Here is a 21,379-nt window from a genome sequence, read left to right as displayed (position 1 = left end):
GCCATCCATGTTGCTGCAAATTGCATGTGTTTATCTTTTTTAAATGCTGAGTAATATTCCATGGTATATATGTACCACATCTTCTTGATCCAGTCATCTATTTTTGGGCATCTGGGCTGTTTCCAAAGCTTAGCTATTGTAAATAGTGCTGCTATAAACATAGGGAGCACCCACTATATTTTAAAGGAAAGAGCCCTCAAGGTACAGTCTTGTGGAGGACACAGGTGAGTCAGCCTTGGCATCATTGGTACTTGGTGGAGGTGTACATGAAATGTTGTGGATTCCTAGAGGAGAGAAAACTTTAGCAGACCCAGCCGCAGAGAAGGCTTCTGGAAGAGATGCTGCTGGTACTGGCATTCTAAGGCTTTTGATTTGAGTGATGCAGGGAGATTTTAGAGGGTTTTCAATTCAAAGGAGTAACATATTCCAATTCAAATGTTTTCAAAACATCACCCTGCTTCATAGAACTCTTGTTTCAGGGGACAAGGTATAAGCAAATGTGTAAGAGTTGAGGGCTATTGTGGTAATCCAAGCAAAGGGAAGATGACTGTGATGGTTTGGAAGGAGAGGAAGGAGATGAAGATAGCAGTTAAAGTTGATTCTGAAGTATTTTGTCTGATCAGTTGGAAGAATGGAGTTGTCATTCACAAAGATGGGAAAGCCTTTCAGGGAGACAGGTTTGGGAGCAAGATAAGCATCTGTTGAGATTGAGAAGCTTGTTAAATGTTCAAGCAGAGATGTGTAGTGACTCTTGGATGTGCAATTCTGAATTTGGGCTTGACCTAAGAGGGTAAGAGAAGGAAGAGAGAGGCTTTGCCAAAAAGATTGTTGGAGAAGAAGATAGGAACCTATTAATAAAATGTTCTTGGTTGCTGATGGGAAGAAGGAAAGAGATTTAGAAAATGAAATTGGCCGGCTTTTACGGCCTTTTACTTTCTCATTCATTAGCCAAATAGGGTTCTGGACTTCGGAGTCAAATTTTTTTCTGTTGGAAAAAGCAAGTCTTGGAAGTATTTTTTTCTAGTTCATATTCCTATGGGAGATGCTGAAGATAATTTCTCAATATTTATTTATGATGGAGAGAGAATTGCTGCCACTTAAACATTGAATTATTAATGATTTAGGAAGAAATGCCTTCTTCCAGAAACATCAGTTCTGAAGGCCTGTTAGGAGGAGGCCAGGTAGTAAATTACATCTTTCAGCGAGAAGTCTGAAGAGCTGATGCTCATCCAAAGGGCACGCAGTGGTTACTTCTGTGGGTGGGTTCAGAGGGTCATGCTTTTGAAGGCATGTCTGGGATCAATTTGTTTATGACACTCAGCAAATTTTATAATCTCACCCTTGCTCACAGAATCCATTACTCCCATTTGTGTTTAGTATCTACTTTACAGGAATCGGAAGGCTGGACACTCTCAAGCCAGAGGATTTGGAACTGAAACAGAACATTTCCAAGTTATGGGTAAGAGCCAGGGGGGTCTCAGACCAATTCAACCCGCTCTTTCGAGACAGTTCTTCCAGTGTCTGGCTGTCTGTTCTCAGGAGTGGTGTTAGATATTGCTGGGAAATATGCATGTACTTGAGCTATTTCAAAATGAAGAGGAATTTTTGGCGAGATGAGAAATATTGGGAAAGTAACCTTAAGTGGGACTTGCAAAGTGTATTCTGACTTCAGTATGAAACTCAGTGAGGGGACAGGAACTACAAAGAGGACATATTTTAAATAGCTGGGCAATCCGTTGAGAGTGAGTGGGTGTGACAAAGTATTTTATCAGCATCTCAGCTGTTCACTCATTTTCAAAGAAGTTAAAGTTATCTAAGGAAGTTTGCTGTGTTCTGAAATGGATTAAAAGCTGCTTTTATTTCTAGTGAGTAATTTAAATATTGCATAGTTCATTTATAATTGAATAAAAATGTGGTGGCTTTTCATAGATTTTTGATGGCATTCTCTCCAAAAAGGCTGTTTTGTTTTCGCTTTTTGAAATAAACATGAATTAGCATAAGAAATAAGAAGCCCATGAAAGGAATCAATAAAATTAACTGGAATTAGATTTCACACTCTGAATGCATTACACGTTCCTATTAGGGAAGATATGGATAAACAGGGAGTCAGCTCAAAGAGAAGCTGAGGCTCATGAAAGAGTGACCTACTTCAAGAAGATGAATATGAAAAATAAGAAAAGCTTGAAAAGCTTGAAAAATAATTCTCTTTACATTGATGAGCCAAAGCTCAAAATAACTGGGCAGTGGGTGTTTCCAGGCTTGGAAGGAGCTGGGTTGGCACTGTGTGGGGAGAAGAACAGGTATTGATTAGGAGGAAGACTGCACTTGAAATTGAAGAGCTGGTTTGAGTCCTGCACTGTTGATTAGCTTATCGAAATAGATACTTCATTTCAACCCTGAAAACTGTTTTCCTTTGTATTACACATGGAATTGGCTGGACTTGCCTTCAGTGTTGAAATCAGCCTGTTGAATTTATTCAGGCATAGCGATGAGCCAGAAATTGAGTCCAGACCACGCTCGCTCCCTGAGTGGAGGGGCTGAGCCCACAGAGGGAGGGCCTCTGCGGAAGCCACACCCAGCCCTGGTTGACTAGGCCGGGACTTCAGGGAAGTCTTATAGTTCAATTTCATAGTGAGTGTTAGTTGATTTTTCTTTTGCAAGTTAATTTTGGTGCTTTGCATAGGGCAGTTTGATAGGGCCCAAGTCCATCCTTTGTTTTCTTGGCAAGTAACTCTAAATTTCCTCATGTGTAAAATGGAGGTAATACCCATTAGAATTGTTCAGAAATTTGTTCCATTTCTTTATACTTACCTGGACTTTTAAAGTTTTTCCTACCTCAGCTTTGTTGAGGTAGAGTGAACATAACAATTAACTGCATGTGTTTAAAGGGTAGAAAGAGGATATAATATGCATTCTTTTTTGACTGATATCTTTTAGCGTAATTATTTTGAGATTCACCCATGCCGTAGGATGTATCAATAATTCATTCCTTGTTATTGCTGAGTATATTCCATTGTATGTCTAGACAATAGTTCATTCATCCATTCTCTTATTGATGGACATTTGAATTGTATCCACATTAGGGGTGTTCCAAATAAAAAAGCTATGAACATTCACGGACAATTCTTTGTATGGATGAAGACTTTCATTTTATTTAGGTAAATATGTAGGTGAGGAATGCTTAGGTCTTGCATCAGATGTCTGTCTATCCTTGATGAAGCTGCCAGCCTGTTTTCCATTTTATATTCCCACCGGCAGTGGGTTGTGTCTTTGTCAACACTTCTAGATTTTAGTCATTTTAGTGTGTGTAGTGATATCTCCCTGTAGCTTTAATTTGCTTTTCTCTAATAACGTATGATGTTGGTCAGCTTTTCGTATGCTTAATTTTCACTGGTGTATCTTCTTAGTGTATCTTTCTGCTTAAATATTTGCCTATAGTCTATCTTAATTTCCTCACATTGAGTTTTGAGAGTTTTTCATATATTCTGGGCACAAGTCTTTTACCAGATTGACAAATATTTTCTGCCAGTCTGAGACTTATACTTTCGTTCCTTTAAAAGTGTCTTTTAAAGAGATGTTTTAAATTTTGAGGAGATTCAGTTTTTCAGTTCATTCTTTGATGGTTCATGCTTTTGCTATCACATGTAAAGAATGTTGCCCTAATTCATTGTCACAAAGGTTTTATTCCATCTTTTACTTTATGTTTCATAGTTTTAGGCTTTATATTTGTATCTTTGATCCATTTTAGTTAAATTTTGTATATGATGCAAGTTATGAAGTGTGTTTTTTCATATGAATTCCAATTATTCCAGCTTCATTTGTTGAAAAATTGACTTAAATTTTATATGATGATTTCTGATATCTTTAGATGGAAGTTGCCCTAACCAGACCCTTTGACCTTTTACATGTAAGCACAAGTCCTGTCTATCCAGAGACCTCTTTGTTATATTGAATTTATAACACCTTGCTTGAATACCTGGAATAACTTACAGCCTATTGTTTCACTTTCCCATTTGGCTATATTCTCTTTGAGGATTATGGCTAAGTCTTGCTTCTATATTGCCCTGTCTGTATTTGTTTATATAATAACTCAATGAATGAAAGTGAAATTTTCCCTTTCCCTAAGAATATATAGGTTTCTGTTTCCTCCTTTTTCCCTCCAAAGACATAAATCAATGGAGGAGATAATCTGCTTAAAGATTGAGGACAGTATATAAAAGTTAGCTTATCTTTACTATTGAGTGTGTGTTCATGTGCACACATGTGTATGATAAAGATGGGGTGCCTGGTATTTTAACAAAGAGAAATGGATGACTAAGTAGGTGGTAAATTGCCCCCCCAAATAATTGATGTTTTGTGATAAATTTCTCACCAGGAAATACAGGTATGAGAATATATGGCCCAGAACTTTGCTTTTTAATGAAAGTTTATTAAACAAATGTCATTGAACCTATTGGCCATTTTAAGTAATCTGTATCATTTAGTTATTTTTTCTTTTTCCGCTTTTTTTTTAAAGATTTATTTTATTTATTTATACAAGCACGGGTATAGTCAGAAGCGCAGGAGGGTGAGAGAATTCACCAGAGTCAGAGCGGGGAGCAGAGCAGGCAGAAGGACCGAAGTTCACTGCTGAGGGGAGCAGGGGGTGGCAGGAGAGGTCTGCGCACCATGTGGGACCCTCCTCTGGTGGCTGGGGAGCAACCGGGAATTGAACTGGCGCCACAGAGGCCGCGGGCAGCTTCGCAACCCAGCGCTCAACTGCTGTGCCACTGGGGAGGCCCTCTTTTTCCACTTTTATTGCTAGATGAGGCGGAGGCAAAATTGCCAAATATGTGATTAATAGGAAGCCTCTGTGGAAATTCCTGCCCTTAATGTACCTAGTGATTTTGAAGGAAGAACAGAAGTAAAGAAAAATATAGTAGATAGGGTATCTATGAAGTTATTTTAAAAAGGGAATTTATGTCTCATTAAAAATATTCTCATTAGAAATTTTGGAGTCCCAATTACGCAAGTTACTGATTTGGGGAGGTAAATTTACTCATTATCATTACAGTGTGCTTTGCCCAATTCTCTGTGATTTGTGCCTTATGATTTGTAGCCATCATAGAATGTAAAATGAATGTAGACTGGGCTTTAATCTATTTGAACAATTTGGAGAATTGCATCCCACTGTAATGAAATTGACTATGTAGTGCCAAAAGATTTTTTTAATTTTGAAATTTTGTGCTATTTACTTTTGCTTTATTTGAAAAAGATTCTGGGATGTTGCCAGAGACAACTGGGAGTTGCTGGTAACTATATTAGAAATACACGCTGTGTGGTTGAGTGTGGAAGTGCAACTGCATGTGTTGTAAATCATCTCCAGAGTTGTTGCTGGGCTTGGTAATGACTTTTGTTTTACTAATCGTTGCGATCACATTTGTAAAGAGGAAAGCAGTATTGGAGGAATGTGAGATTATGGAAGTTTTACAGCTAGAGCAACTTGAATGAAAGTTTCTAGAGTGTTTTCCTTGATTATTATTCATTTTCCATTTGGTTTGGCTCTACTTTCTTGAGAGGACACAACCCCTCCCCCCTCCCCCCTCTCTCCCGTTCACCCACATGATCTTGCTTGACTCTTCTCAGCTACTGGGGTAACCTCAGTATGTTAATGGGAGAGGGATTTTTGGACAGGTATTGAAAAATAGGAGAAAACCACATAGGACAGAAAAAAATGGGATATAGGAAGAATTTTGGAAGGAGACCAAGAAATTAAAAAGAGGTAAAGGTCTGCGTGTTCAGCAAATTACTGATGAACTTTGGCAGGTTTAGGAGTAGATTGTAAGAGTCCAGAAATATTTCCTTCCTGTCTGTAGTCTCATATAAGACTCATCGAGTGTCTGTTGAAATTGTTGAGGTGAGAAGTGGTGGTAGAAAGAACAAAAGTTTGACCACTGGGTTGGAAAACAGAAGACGCAGATATTTATGAGGATGCTCCAGTGATTATGACTCTGTAACAGATGGTCACAAATGTAGTGGCTTAAAATAATGTCAGTGTTTATTTTGCTTACAAATCTGCAATTTGGGCAGAGCTAGCTTGTTCTCTCTACCTAGAGTCATCTGTAATGACTTAAAACAGGGGTCTGCAGTCTTCTGAAGCCTTGCTCACATACATTCAGCTGCCAGATCGTGGCTGTTAGCCAAGATCTGATTTGGAACAACTGTGGCCTCACCATATGGCCTGGGATTCTTCAAAACAATGGTGTCTGGATTATAAGGGTGATGGAGGGTTGGGAGAAGGGGAGAGGGAGGGAGAGAGGGAGGCAGGGGTGGGGAGAGAGAAAGAGAGAGAGAGAGGGAGAGAGAATATGAAAGAGAATGGTAAGAACACCAACACCAGGTGAAATGATACAGGATTTATAATGTAGCATCTGAGGTCTTGGCTCTTACTTTCACCACATTCAGGTTATCAAGGCATTTTTTTTTAAAGATTTATTTATTTATGCATACAGGAGCCAGGGTAGAGTCCAGAGATGCAGGGGGTGAGAGGATTCACGAGAGACAGAGTGGGGAGCAGAACAGGCAGACTGACTGAAACACATTGCTGAGGGGAGCAGTGGGCGAGACAGAAGAGGTCTGCTGCACCATGTGGGTTGCTCCCTGGCCAGCCGGGGATTGAACTCGTGCTTCAGAGGCTGCAGATTGCTTCATAGTGTGGTGCTCAACCCCTTGCGCCACCAGGGAGGCCCAATCAAGACATCTCTTGATGGGGAGTGGCAGGATTCTAGAAAAGTATGTGAGTGAAAATATTGCTGTTCCCCATTTTTGGAAAGTGACTAAAAAGATACCTGGATGTGGGCAGTGTGGGGAATGAGGAAGAGCAGGCAGTCAGGTGACCTTGCACCTCTAGAATAAAGGGGATCATTCAAAGAAAGGGCACATGTGGGTTGAGGGACAGGCCAAGTTGGCAAAAGGAGGTGATGAGGAAGGAGTTGGTTTGGGGTCCCATGGATTCATTAGGAAATCCTGCATCAGAACAATTTCTTGGAACAGACTATGAGTCTCCCAGTAGTTTTTGATAGCTTTGAGCTGAGTCCTCAAAGCTATCTAGCCGGCTCCCAGGCTGCTGGGATGCTCAGCATAGCACTCACTCATTGGACTTAGGGAAGTAAATCAGGACCTAACATTTATCAGATTCATCCAGCAAGCATTTTTGAGCACCTGGGACCTAAAGAATTCAAGTATAAACCAAACACCAGCATCAAGCTAAAGAGCTTTGTGTTTAGAAGGGGTGATTGTGCCCGGGGCCACGTGCTGGTGCTAAGCTCCAAGGAGACAGAATTCTGAGCACTTGAGCATGAGCAGGATTAAAGTGTGTCTACTGGGTTTTTTCTCGCCTCTGGGTGCCCTTCTGGAGCACATGGAGTTCTGTCTAAGAGGGGAGGCCACACCACTGTCCTCACATGTTATGGGGCATTGATACCCACTGAGCTTCTTTGGTTCCCAAATCAAACTGAGCATGAACAGTTTCATCCCCTCCCATCTTCCCTGGGGTAGAGCCAGAGCTGGCGCCCAGATATCCCTGCCCTGTATCACTCTTCAGTCACAAGTGGCCCAGAAATCACCCCACCCCACTCCTCACTTCAGGCACCGCACATCTGAGCCCTGATGTAGTGTCCCCCTGTCTGAGTGTTTGTGATGCTGAGTTTATTCTGCATATTCTGCCTGTAGTTTGTACACAAATGACCGTAATTCATGTTAGAAAGCACAAAGTGCTGACAGAGTTCCCTGGAGGGAGGCGTGCTTCTGCCTGGGGAGAGAGGGGATGTGTCATTGAGAAGAGGGCATTTGCTGTGCTTTGAAAGGTAAGTAGAGTTGGATGCACAGAGATGAGGGAGATAATGGGAGAGACATTTCAGTTCAAGTAATAGCATGAAGAGGAAAAAGAAGAACAAGGAATAGGACAGAGGTGCATTTTATTCTAAATTACTCTTCTTTTTACCAGCAATCTGCTTCTATAAGCATGCTTATAGTTTCTGCAACGTAATTTACCTAATTATCTTAGAATTATCTTAAAATTATTCTGTTATTTTTCCTGACTGTATAGGCATTTAATTTTATGAGAAAACTTGAGTAGAGCTGTCCAGCTCATACGAGACTAGAGACTACATGGTTAAATCAGCCGTTGGTGACATTTTTACGTCAAAACTTTCAAAATATTGTGGAAAGAGTTATTACACTTTTAAACAACACCAAGGTTGATTTAGAATTTCTTTTTAAGAAAAATAAACCAAAAGAATAAAATTCATTTGCTCGAAGATTTAGATAATCTTCTGGAACATGTGTTTTCCAGTAGTCCTCTGTTTTTCATCCAGAGGCCCCTGTATACAATTCTTTTCCAGTGATATACGTGCATTTCTGTAAATTTGTTTCCATCTGGAGTCATTTCCCTCAAGTTGAAGAAATTCCTTTAGAATTTTTTGCCCTGTGTGTCTGCCTGTGATAAATTCTTCAATTTTGTTCATTCCAAAATGTCTTTATTTCATTTTTATTTTTGAAGACTTGTTTTGATGCATGTTGAATTCTGGGTGAACCGGTTTTTTACTAGGCACTTTGTAGATACTGTTCCACTATTTTCTGGGCTTCATATGAAAAGTCTCCTTTAATTCATATCATATGTGATAGCTCATTTTCCTTTGTTTTCAAGATTTCATTTTTTTTTCCAGCAGATTGCCTATATATACTTTTCTTTATATTTATCCTGCTTCGATTTTGTTGAGTTTCTTAAATCTGCAGGTTCATCTTTGACTAAATTTGGATGTTTTAGGCCTTTTTCTTACTTTTTTTCCCCATTCTCTCTCTGTCTCCTTTTCCCTGAGACACCAAATAAGTTGAGTTGATGGATAGTGCCATGTAGGTCTCTGAAATGGTTACTTTTTCTTCACTTTTCTTTTTCTTCACCTCTGTTCAACAGATTGGATGGTTTCTATTGATCTATCTTGAAGTTCACTGAGTTTTCTGCTCCAATCTGCTATCAGTCCCATTGAAGTATTGTGCTTTTCACTTCTAAAATTCACCTTTAGTTCCCTTTTCATAGTATCTAATTTTGGGACTGAGATTTCCCCCATCTATGTGTTACGTTTTCATTTAAAATTCTCGAATATCTGTGTAATACCTGCTTTAAAGTGCTTATCTATTAATTTTAATATCTGGGCCATTTTTGGGTTAGCTTTTCAATTTTTTTCTACAAGATGGGCTATATTTTCTCTTTCTTTGCATATTTGGTGATTTTTAATCAGTTGCTAGACATAGTAAATACATATTATAGAGATTCTGGAACCCATGCTGCCTTTCAACAGGATTTTTATTCTAACAGATAGTTGACTTGACTCAAACTCCAAACTCGGTCCCTTGTGCTTGGCAACAGATGACCTCTTCATTTATTTCTTTCAACTTCTGGCTTCTGCTTCTTCACCCCCTTTCCTGTGCCCCCACCATGGTGTCTCTTATTCAAGCACAGTTTAGAAGCCACCCAGGGATGCAGGCGGATTTATACAGATTTATGAGCTCACCCCATCTGCAGTTGCCTCCCTCCCAGGATTTCACTTCTAACTTTCTGGCTGTTTTTCTAGATACCACGTTTTCCTCTGATACCTCAATTCAGTTAAGGCCATGGCTTTCTGCCACTTCTAGATGCATTGAAATTGGGGAGTTCCCTTAGGCAAAAGGCTGCTGCAGACTCACAAATCTTACCCTCTGCAGTTGTCTTTCAAGGGTAGAAAGGGCTTACCTGGTTTTGCCTGTTTTTGGTCCCTCTCCATTCTAAATAAATATTTTTTAAAATACATTTTTTGAAGATTTGATAATTATTACCTGCAGGAGGGTTAATTGGCATTAGCTACTCTAATATTAATGGAAACTAGAGTCAACTATGAGATGTATTTTTAAAACAGATTTACTGAGGTATCAATGAGAAATAAAAATTGAACACATTTAAAGCATATAAATAGGTAGTTCTAATATATATTTTTTACCCCTAAACTATCACTGCAATCAAGATAATAATGAGTTTTTGTGTTTTATTAAGAAGTCATTTGAAGATGAATGGTAGGAAATAAGGCTATTTCATGCTTTATATTTTACAGATTGCTTTCAAATTTCACTTTGACCCTCAGAATACCCATGTGTTATGGACTGAATGTTTGTGCCCAACCCCCATTCATAGGTTGAAATCCTAATTCCTATTCCTGATGTGATACTTTTTGGAGATGAGGCCTTTGGGGTTTTTATTATGTCACCAGGGTGGAATCCTCATGAATAGGATTGTGTCTTTATAAGGAGAGACAGAGAGCAGTATTCTCTGTGAGAAGGTAAGAAGAATGCCATCTGCAGACAGGGTGATGTGCAGCCACCCCAGGCCGGGCAGGACCATTGTTAATTCAGGCAGATGAAAAGAGAATTTTCAAGCCTTTGGTATCTTTAACATGCCTTTAATGCTGAATTAGGGGACTGGACTCACAAGCAGACCAGCAGGCAGGGAGACAGGGAGGCAGGCAGATGGCAACTGAGCCCCAGCCCCTAGGAATCTCCCCTTTTCTCCCTTGCTTGTTGGCCCAGGTGTCTGTATTTACATATGTGCATGTTCTGTGTGCTCTGGCCTCTCCCCCCAAGTGTCTGCAATTACAGGTGCACAAGCCTGTGCCCACTCTCCCAAGTGCCTTCCACAACAACACATTATCATGTATGGGCAATGAAACCGGGGAGGAAAGCAAAGCTGCAGGTTGCAGCTGTGGAGGCTAGTGGCAGGAGGCAAAAAAGAGCTGAGTACCCCATGTTGCTTCCACTGGGACTTGGACCCAACCAGACACCAGATCTGCTGGCACCTTGGTCCTGAATTTCCCAGCCCCCAGGCCTGTAAGAAATGAATATTTGTTGTTTAGAGCTTCCAGTTTATGGCAGTTTGTTATAGCAACCCAAACTGACTACAACACATTGTGAATGTATAGTGGTTCTTAAATCACCCTACTGTGGATGGAAGACTGAAGCGGGTGTGTTAAGTGGCTCGCCCTAACCGTGACATCCACCATGTTTCCTTACACTCCTGCACACCTGGGGAGACATAGATCATGGCTCTGTTCAGCTTTATTTCAGTGGGGGAGTAAAAACGGCTCAAAGCCGAGGCAGACAGATTTGAGAAAGAATTTGGAGACCATGAAAGTCAACTGCAGGTGTTTGGGACCAGATGGGGGTGCTGTGGGGACCACTGCAGTGTGTGGGTAGAGGACTTCTGTGCCAAGGGGGCAGCACTGTCACAATGAAAGACAGTCCTGGGGAAGAACAGAGACAAGGAGCCCAGTTTGGGAAGCAGATGCAGTATGCCAGGTGTGATGTGCTGAACATGATTGTTGTGGAAATGAAATGTAGACAGATACTGTGAGGAAATGGGAGCTGGATGTAAGAGAGAAAAGAAAAGCAAGAGCCAAGAGTAGCCGCTTTATTCATTCTTGACACCTGTGCCTTTCACTGCATCTGATACATAAGTGTTGAATTAATATCGGCTGGAATACAATGAATGGCGACAGGGAGAAGGTCAGGGATGATGCTTGCTTACAAACCACTGAATTCAGTCTTTTCCATCTTATGTGCACACCTGAAAGGCAATTGGGTCCCAGCTAATAACTCGGTAAGTTTTGGAGTGGGTCCCTAAATTTGTATTTCTGACAAATCACGCTGATGCCTCTGGCCGAGGCTGCTCTTTAAGAACCAACTGCTCAAAGTCACGAGAACTTTCTGCCGTCTGCCCTTTGTACCTTAAGGCTGATTGTATAGGAGTGTTTTTCTCCCAGTCTTGTCTACCACAGTCAAAAGAAAGATGTCTTTGGGATCATTAATCATGAGTTAACATTTGTAGGATATCTACTTTATTACTTCACTTAAACTGCAAAGCCTTGTTTCTGCAGCCTCTTGGGTAACATTCTGAGAGCACTGCATGTTCCACCACAGACTCTCCATGAGCAATTGAGGAGGTTTTCCAAATGTTACAGCTGATCCTGTGTCTTGGGGAGGGCATTGCTGTCTGGCTCCAGCTGCAGACGGATTGGAGTTTCTTCTGGGATGCAGCCGTGCGCATCAGCTAACTCACTCACAGATTCATGGCTTCATGTATCATTGAGCAGGGCATCTTGGCTATCTTGCCATTTTGTCTTAGATCTTCTTGGGTTTGTTTGGATTGCAAAGGAAAGAACATTTCTGAAAAATGAACTACTTAGTATTTCTAGGCTTGGCTAGCTGGGCCTTTGGATGCAGAGTGTCATTGTTTCTTAGAACACACCATACGAATTTCATGCCAGTGAATCACAGAGCTGTTGGGGAATTGTGGAACTTATGGAATTCCATGATATTTTTGTTATTTTTTTTTGACACAGGTGTGCAGAGAGAGAGGTTCAGCTTTTCTCAATTTAGTGACAGTCCATGGCAGAAACTGTGCCTGAGAAGATGGCTGACCCAGCCCCCTTGGTCTTTTCTTTGGGAACACCCTGAGCACATGGGAGAGTGTGCCCTCTTCAGCTGGACAAAGGGTTTTTCCCAACTAGTTCTACATGGCTGATGCTTTGCTGTTCTCATACACTTGCTCCCAGCATAGCTCTTAAAAACAAATAATCGCCCTGTGCCGCCACCGCTGGCTTGGACCTGGCATGCATCCAGATGTTGCTGTTTACCCACTTCTCCACTCAGATGGTATGCATTTTACAAGGGCCCCCACCCCCACATTTTGAGATACTCATTTCGGGGCCCCTGACTCGGCAATCTTGATGCTCTCCAAGATGAAAAACAGTTACTTATTTTAAAAGGGCTGTGCACTTATTTTCTTTCTTGACTTCACTGTATGAAAGATATTATTAAAGATCCATTTTACAGTTTTCTGTGTGTAACCATGCCGGCAAATGCTGAATGGGTTGGCATTAACTGGAAATATAAATTAATTCTTACAAAAGGGCTAAAATTTGTATGGAAAATGATGGCAGGAATTCAGGACAGCACATTAGAGTTCTGAATCTGGAATCAGCTCCCCACACTAACTGTGGGCCTGGGCACATTATTCACTTTTCAACAACTCAGTTTCTATATCTGCAAAAGGGGGATAATAACTGCTTTTGGGCACAGGGTCTTGTGAAGCTGAGCCACAGGCTTTATGTAGAATGAACACTCAGGAAAGTTTAGTTGGCTGTTAGGGTTATTACTTTAAGAAATTATTCAAGATTCTGTGTGCCCTCTGCAATGTCACAGATATATTAAGTAATGTTGGTTAAACTCTTTATATTAAGTATAGTATTGGTTATAATCTTTATGTTTAGGGTCTCCAAAACTGGTCATCCCTGTAAAGGAACTGTATGCAATCCCAGTTTTTGAACAGAGTGAATGGGTCTTTAAGTCCTTACATTTATACTTTCTGCCTAATTTCCTTTTGTTATTTAAAAACGGAAGCTAAAATTGCCTCTCTCCCTACTCTCCCTTCCCACTTGCTCCTCTGCAGGACAGAACACTTCTCTCTCTACTTGGATTGGTATCTAACACCTATTGGGTCCAGTTTATGGTGGGATGAGTGGCAGCTTGTGAAAACGAGGTTTATGAGAGGAGCCATTTTTGCTTCCTATCAACCTTGCTGCACCCAGAGGCTGAGCTGGGCCCTGCCTGCTGGGGCCTGTCTTACCATCTCTTCTCTCCTACTGTGAGAGCACTCCATGGCCTTCATATTTTAAGAGGAGACTATAAGGGCTCGTTCTGGATTTGGGCTTATTAGCAGGTGGAAAAGTGGAACTTGATCCTAACCTCTGTGCACCCAACCAGGCAAGCTTCATACTTGCCTTTGCTCTTTGGGTGAACATGTTAGAAATAATGGAAGGGCGATCAGCCTCATGTCATCAAAACCCCAGTCTCAGTTCTGTAACAAAGAGACATAGCCATTATTTCCCTAGCCAGTACCAGAGTGGAAGTGGGATTTGGACTTGTGCAAACAGACTCAGCTACCTAGTCTTGTAAGTTAAGATTGATGTTATAATGGGAAAATAAATATTTTCCCCAAGGCAAGAAAGACTGGGCCTGCTGTAGCCTGCAGCTCCTTCCCTTGGGACACAGTCTGTGTTTCTCTTATTTCCTTGTTCTTTCCCCAAAGGTAAATATGCAGAGAGATAGCTTCCCCTGCCTCTGTTCCCCAGGCCCCCTTCCTGTTTTTTTCTGGATTTTTGTACTTAAAAAATAAAGCTTAAGTCTCTGGCAAATAGACCCAGCTGCAGTGTGAGAAGGCACTAAAAGGAAGGATATCTCCGACACGCAGAAAGATACCTTCAAGTGATTAACTCAGTAAGAAGAGCTGGGATTAAGATGCAGAGAAACTTGCAGGGACTCAGAAGTCCCTCCTGAGTTATGCTTGCTTTTGAATGCTTTGTTTACTTAGATCATTTGTGTTAATCTGGCTCAATAGTTTTGTTTATTAAGAAGCCACAAGCATAGTTTCCTATTATTTTCCCCTTGCTCATTTTCCATCGTGGGTTTTTTGTTCTTTTGACCTGTTTGCAGGTTGCAGGTGCCCTCTCTTGAGAAGTGTCCAGACAGTGCTGCCTATTGAGATTCTGCATCACTTTATTATTTTTAAAAAAGATTTATTTATCTATACATTCAAGAACTAGGGTACAGGCCAGAGGTGCAGGGAGGTGAGAGGATTCACAAGAGACAGAGTGGGGAATGGAACAGGCGGAATGCTGAGGGGAGCAGCAGACAGGAGAGGTCTGCTGTGCCATGTGGGTGGCTCCCTGCCCGGGGATCAAACTTTTGCTGCGGTGGCCGTCGATAGTTTCATAGGTTGCATCTTAACCCCTTGCGCTACCAGGGAAGCCTGATTCCCCATCACTTTATACCTTGAAATGCCCGCAGCAAAGCTTTGGGTACATCCTCTGGGCCACTGGACACAAGTGCATCTTACATGAAATGATCCAGAGCCAAGTGAGGTGTATGGAAGGTTTTATTTTCTGGAAGGGCAGCCCAGTGTTTAAAGGGCCTGTGCTTTGATTCATGCCCATAATCTTGAAGAAAGAAAAACGAGGTCTCAACCAAAAAAAGAGGGAGCGGGTTGGTGCCCCTTGTAAGACAACTTTCTGATGGTCCCACACTCAGGTTTCTATGGAGACAGTGGGTAGCTTGTATAATACATAGGCACCAGGGGAATCCGAAAGAGCTGGGGACCCACTAGCTTGCAGTCTTAGGCCCTAGAGATGGCTTGTTGGAGAGTGGGAGGTGGGAGCGAGCTTGGCTGAGAGCTGACTGGTCACTGAGTTCAGTGGTTAGTGCAGGAAGAAATGGAAGAAGAGGGCCCTTGATGCTGTGGCCAGGCTCTCAGGAGGCCTCTCAAGGGTCTGGGGTGGGGGAATCGGGAGAAATGCTGGTCTGGCCTCACCTCTGCCTCAATAAGAGCTTCTTCTCTTTGATCGTTTTCTATATTACAGATATATAAATGTAGGGATGTTTGAACAAGGACTGTGGATGAATAAGGTTAAAAACCACTTCTAGGAATCTCAAGAGGCCAGAGGCCTGATCATTAGGAACAGCTGGTCATTAAGAAAAAGCAGCTGCACATGGTGGACTTGAACTTGAATTTCACATCTGTAGCTAAGACTGCACAGCGTCCAAAGCCAGGCAATAGAGGACCCGTCCTTCTGTTTCTTGCATTTCTAAATTGAGATGCAATTTACATATAGAGTGAAATGTGCAGGTTAGTCAGTTTGGACAAATCACATGCATTTATGTAACCCACACCCCACCAATATGTGGAATAATTTCATCACTGCAGAAAATTCTCCTGTACCTCTTCACAGTTCCACATCCACAGAAACAAACACTGTTCTGGTAATTTTCACTGCAGATGGGTTTTGTGGGAACTTCACAAAAATGAAATCTTCCAGGTCTGAAACAAGAAGCAGAAAAGGTGGGTGCCCCTTGCAAGACAGCCTTTTTGATGTCCCACACTCAGTTTTCTGCCAGCTGAGAAGATGGGCTTGCTCATGTAATGCATAGGCACCAAAGGGTTCCTGACAACGGGGGCCAGCTTGGAATTGCAAGTAATAAAGATCTTCCCATGCATCTCATCACTCAGTCACTTCCATAAGTAAAAACCCCAAGGTGCAATGTGACAATTGGACAGATTTTGCTGACTAAAGACAGGTTCTGAAAGGAAATCTAGATATTGGGAATGTAATCGACTCTGGGTATATTGAAATTAAAAAGTGCTGCGGAGTGCATTGGGTTTTTAGGGAGATGTTGGAGGAACAAGTTTAAGTCTGGGTAAACAGTGGGAAGAGAAGAGGTGTTTGCCCCTGGCTTCCCTGGTGTGCAGGAAACAGTTAGCCTGGCAGGCCCTGACCGCTGTCCCTGCAGGGGTTGCTTGCAAGGTTGGCCTTAGCCTGGCTTTTAAGAACTTGCATTTTGGGAGGGTTCCCATCATTTCTTAGCTGAGCAAGGTGGCTCACTTATCTGAACTGTGCTAATAATATGATTTACACTGAACTGCTTTCCTTCTGGAAGTATGGTGGTTTAGTACACGGTACACATATGTGGTCAGCTCCCAATATAAACTCTGGGCACCGAGTCTCTAATGAGCTTCTCTGCCTGAGAATATTTCACATGTGTCATCACAACTCCTTGCTGGGCAATCAAGCTTGACCCTCCTTCTCTATAGACCTCACTCCATGTAGCTTTCCCCTTTGCTGATTTGGCTTTGTCTGTTTTTGCTGTAATAAAATGTAGCCATCACCATGACTTTATACTCAGTTCTGGGAGTCCTAGAGAATCACTGACCTTTGACCTTGGGAACCCTAAATGCATTGGTATTAAAACCTGATTATGTTGTATTAAAAATGTTTTCATTGTTGTTGATGTGCCATTGGTTTACATTCTATACAAGTTTTATAGTTTCACATCTTGATGAATGTATATACCACACACCCACCACCAAATTTCTAGTACTGTTCACCAACATCCAGTCAAACCCCATCTACCCATCCCTCCTCTCCTATACCCCTTTCTCTTTTCCTCCCACCTCTTACTAACCACTATTTTGTTATCTGAGTCTAAGGGCTTATCTTTGTTGTTTGTTCATTTGCTCTCTTTCTTTACATTCCACATGAGTGAAATCATCCAATATTTATCTTTCTCTCTCTGACTTATTTTCACTTTGCATAATCCTACCAATTTCTCATGTTGTAACAAATGGCAAAAATTCATCTCTTTTCTATAGCTGTGTAGTATTCCATTGTGTATAGATACCACATTTTCTTTATTCAGTCATTCACCGAAAGGCATATATAGATTGTTTCCCTGTCTTGGCTGTTGTGTATAGTGCTGCAGTGAATATAGGGGTGCACATATTGTTTTAAGTTAGTGTTTTCATATTCTGCAGATAGATAACCAGGAGAGAAATTGTTGGACCGTATAGTAGTTACATTTTAAATTTCTGGTGGGTCCTCCATGCTGTTTTCCATAGAGGCTGCAGCAATTTGCATTCCCACCATAGGGAACAAGGGTTTGCTTTTCTCCACATGCTTTCCAGGGCTTGTGTTTCTTTTGACATAGGTTGTCCTCACAGGTGTGAGGTAGAATCTCATTGTGATTTTGATTTGAATTCAGTGAGTGGTGCAGAAGTAGAGGTGGGCATTTTTCATGTGCTTGAAATTCATCTGTATCTTCTTTGGGGAAGGGTTTATTCAGATCTCACACCCAGTTTTTGATTGGATTGTTTTGTTGTTGAAGCGTGTGAATATTTTGGATCCCAATCCCTTGTTGAATGTGTGAATTGCAAATATCTTTTCCCAATAAGTATGTAGCCTTTTAATTTTTGTGGTAATTTCTTTCACTGTGCAAAAGTTTGATGTGGTCCTGTTTGTTTATTTTTGCTTTTATTTCCCTTGCCATTGGAGTAGAATTCTGAGAGACATCTCTAAGGCTTACTTCAAGGAGCATATCCTGTCTCACTTTCCCCTAAGAAATTTCAGATCATACATTCAAGACTTTAATACATTTTGAATTAATTTTTGTGTATAGTATAAGGTAATGGTATGGTGTTATTCTTTTGTGTGGGGCTGTTCAGTTTTCTCAATACCATTTGTTGAAGAGACGTTCCTTTCTCCATTGCATGCTCATATCTGCTTTGTTGTAAATGAACTATCCACAGATGTGTGGGTTTATTTCTGGATTTAGAGTGTGTGGTCCTGAGATGATTCCTTGATCTATAACCTATTCCTCATCTGTAAAGTGGGAATGAAAGTGGATGTAATCTGGAGTGAATGAGAAATATGCACACAGTAGCCATCAGCAAATGTTAGATCTTTTCTACTATCTCATCCCAAAGCAATAGCTAACTGAAAAGATTATGACTTACACAGGCATTTTTGCAAGAAAGGAAAGATTCAGTTTCCTATTATCATATCCTGATCCATTGATTGTACCTGTCAAAACTGATGCTGTACTGGAGTGATTAAGAGGAAGACAAAAGACTTGGAACTTCCAGAATTTCCTCTGGGATGTCTGAACTAGCAATAAATGACTGGTGCCAATACAGAACCCTTAGACTCTAAAGTTGAAGAACTTCTTGAGTAACCACACTTTAGCTTACACAGCTAGGGAGGTAGGTTCCTCATATGGGCAAAAAGCCCACTTTATTCCTAGTGTATGCAGGTGGTGTGGCTGAAAGTATCACGGAATTTTGTTATCTGTATTTCATTCAGAAGGTCTCTGTGAAATACAGCAAAAACAATTTTTGCTCACCTCCCTCTTTCTAATAAAAAAATTCTGGGTCAAAATTAAGTGTGGAGTTCACCTCATTTATGTGCTGAGTGGAACATTTGTTAAAGCCCAGATGGAAACCCCACCCAAGTGTGTCAGTAGGTCTGGGTAGGGCCTGAGAATTTGCCTTTCTAAACAGTCCCAGTGGTTGTTGCTGTTGTTGGCCTTGGTCACAGTTTGTAAGCCTTTTGCTGGCCTGCAGGCTCTGTGGCAGTGCAGTCAGCTGGAGCTGAGAGACATCTCTTTGTCAAGAGTGACTCATTTAAGCACCTCTCCATGCTGCTTTCATCCTGATTAAATGACCAAGGAGTTTAAGCTTAATTTACAAGGCAAGAAGCCCTGAAGTTTTTCTTTGAAAGATCTCATAAATGATTCATTTAATTTTTCTCTGGCTGAGTTTTCAAGTCTTTTGTGTGCTCTCTTGCTTGGATTGTGTTGAGAACACCACTTTTGCTGTAGTTGTAACTTTTGTAACCCACTGGTATTTGTAAGTGGATTGAACACATCCTTGTGGTTTAGAATTCATAATCATCTGTCCATTCAGTTACTTAGCCATCCATCCATCCATCTACCTGCCCATTTATTCATCCAGCCACTCATCCACTCAGTCAGTCATTCCAGTCATCAAGACATCCACCTATCCATCTACCCACCCACTCACCCGCCCAGCCACCCAATCATCTGTCCAACTCTCTGCCCATCTACCCATCCTCCTAGCCAGCCACCCAGCTGCCCAGCCAACCAGCCAACCATTTGCCCAATGTAATGTGCTGGCTGGTAGGCAGGAGCATTATAAAGGAAAATAAGACCAGGTCCCTGCTCTCAAGAGGTTTATGATACTGTAGCAGAAACTCCTCTTTCTCATCTTCCTCAAAGCAAACTACATTTCTTGCTTTCTAGTGAACTAATAGTTGAATCCATTGGATTAATACTGCAACTTCCCTACAGTACTGTAAACAAACATTTCCTTAGAAAATGTTTGGAGAATACTGCTGATTCCTTGAAGTATAGACACAAATGTCTTTATATCAATACTATGTGTTGAAAAACAATTCCTTCCAAGAAGATTTTCATAGCCTCTCTGTGATAATGACAAAGGTCTGCTCTGGGCAAGGTTGCTACTTTTTAGAAACGTCTGCTTTGTTATCATGTTCTCTTTTTTTTCCCCATAGCAGGGATTTTTTTTTTTTTTTTTTGGCAGCAGGGATTTTTTTTTTTAAGATTTTATTTATTTATTTATACAAGCACTGGGTACTGTCAGAAGCACGGGAGGGTGAGAGGATTCACCAGAGACAGAGCGGGGAACAGAACATGCAGACCGATGAAATACACTGCTGAGGGGAGCAGTGGGCGTGGCAGGAGAGGTCTGCGAGTCATGTGGGACTCTCGCCAGCAGCTGGGGATCAAACCAGCACTGCAGAGGCTGCGGGCAGCTTTGCAGCCCAGCGCTCAACCGCTGCACCACCAGGGAGGCCCCAGTTATCATGTTCTCTTGAAAGACTATGTTTGTTCCAGCGATTCTGACCAGTGACTTTGTGCCTGATATCTGTGGAAGGTATGCAGTGATGGAGTTTTCCAGCTGAGTCTACCGTATGATGTATTCGGCCATTAGTTGGTTGCCCTGTAAAGAACTCTAGAGAATCTTCCTTGGACTCTTTGGCAAGGCACCATTTTGATTTTGCTGCTGGATGAGGTAATTTGGGTGACCTCATGTCTGTGATTGTGAACTGCTGAAATGGTTTCTGGAGGCCAGTCTAATCAGATGGCATATTTTCTCTGCATGTCCCTGCATAATGTAAATGCGCTTCAAAATTTTGCATTATAAAATTTCATTAAAGTCTCCAAATTATTTTCACTTCTTATCTTTGTCCCATCTTTACTTCAACACATAGAGCTTTTTACGTGGCTATTGCCATTATGGATATTCTGTTTTTTATCTCTTCTCACTTCATGTTATTTAAATGTCTTCGCTTACTTCTGCATGACCATAATGATGCTGTAATAGTCCATGGTTTAATATACCTTTATTGCTTTTCTATTTTCCATCCTGGATATCAGGTCATTTCGAATTTTTTTAAAAAAACTAAATATTGCTATACCTAACATGTGTAGGGGGAAAAAAACAAGCAAACTTTTTCTTCTTTTGAATTATTTACATAAATTTGTAGGACTGGATTATTATTTTTGCATTATATTTTTTGATAGAAAGAAGTCAGACTTTCTCAAAGAATTGAATTGTTCTTTATCTCCTGCCAAGATTGTGATTCATAATTTTTCTTTGCTTTTCAAATTTAATAAATGTTAAGGCATATACGCACTATTTTGATTTGCATTTCTTTCATTACTAACACTATTAGACCCATTTGCAATGATTAGTTTACTAAAGAAGTTTCATTCACTCACGAGTTTGTGTATGTACCGGAGATGGGTGAAATGTTTTCCTTTATATGCGGTATCTATATATACTATTTGGGTGCATGTGAATAATATTTATGGCTTTTTTTTGTACTGTTATTATTTTCCTTTTAATTATGGGCTTCCTAAAATTAGGCAGACACTCATATTTATG

General features: G+C 41.0%; 1 protein-coding gene across 4 annotated transcripts in view; it reads left to right on the top strand.

The window, feature by feature from the left end:
- The window catches only part of GALNT17 (polypeptide N-acetylgalactosaminyltransferase 17), a 376,695-nt gene that overhangs the window by 21,411 nt on the left and 333,905 nt on the right, over positions 1 to 21,379 (top strand). Inside the window, exon 2 of one of the 4 annotated variants that reach the window (XM_054693584.1) lies at positions 1,378 to 1,459. The exons of the other annotated variants lie outside the window; for them this stretch is intronic. Within the exon in view, the coding sequence (XP_054549559.1) occupies positions 1,378 to 1,459 (82 nt within the window). The remainder of the gene's footprint in view (positions 1 to 1,377; positions 1,460 to 21,379) is intronic. 4 annotated transcript variants of the gene reach the window in all.

Source organism: Talpa occidentalis, unplaced genomic scaffold, assembly GCF_014898055.3.
Source record: "Talpa occidentalis isolate TD23 unplaced genomic scaffold, MPIMG_talOcc4v2.1 talOcc4.12, whole genome shotgun sequence".
Lineage (NCBI taxonomy): Eukaryota > Metazoa > Chordata > Mammalia > Eulipotyphla > Talpidae > Talpa > Talpa occidentalis.
Note: the sequence above shows the minus strand (reverse complement) of the source record. Positions and strands in the feature narration are given on the sequence as shown.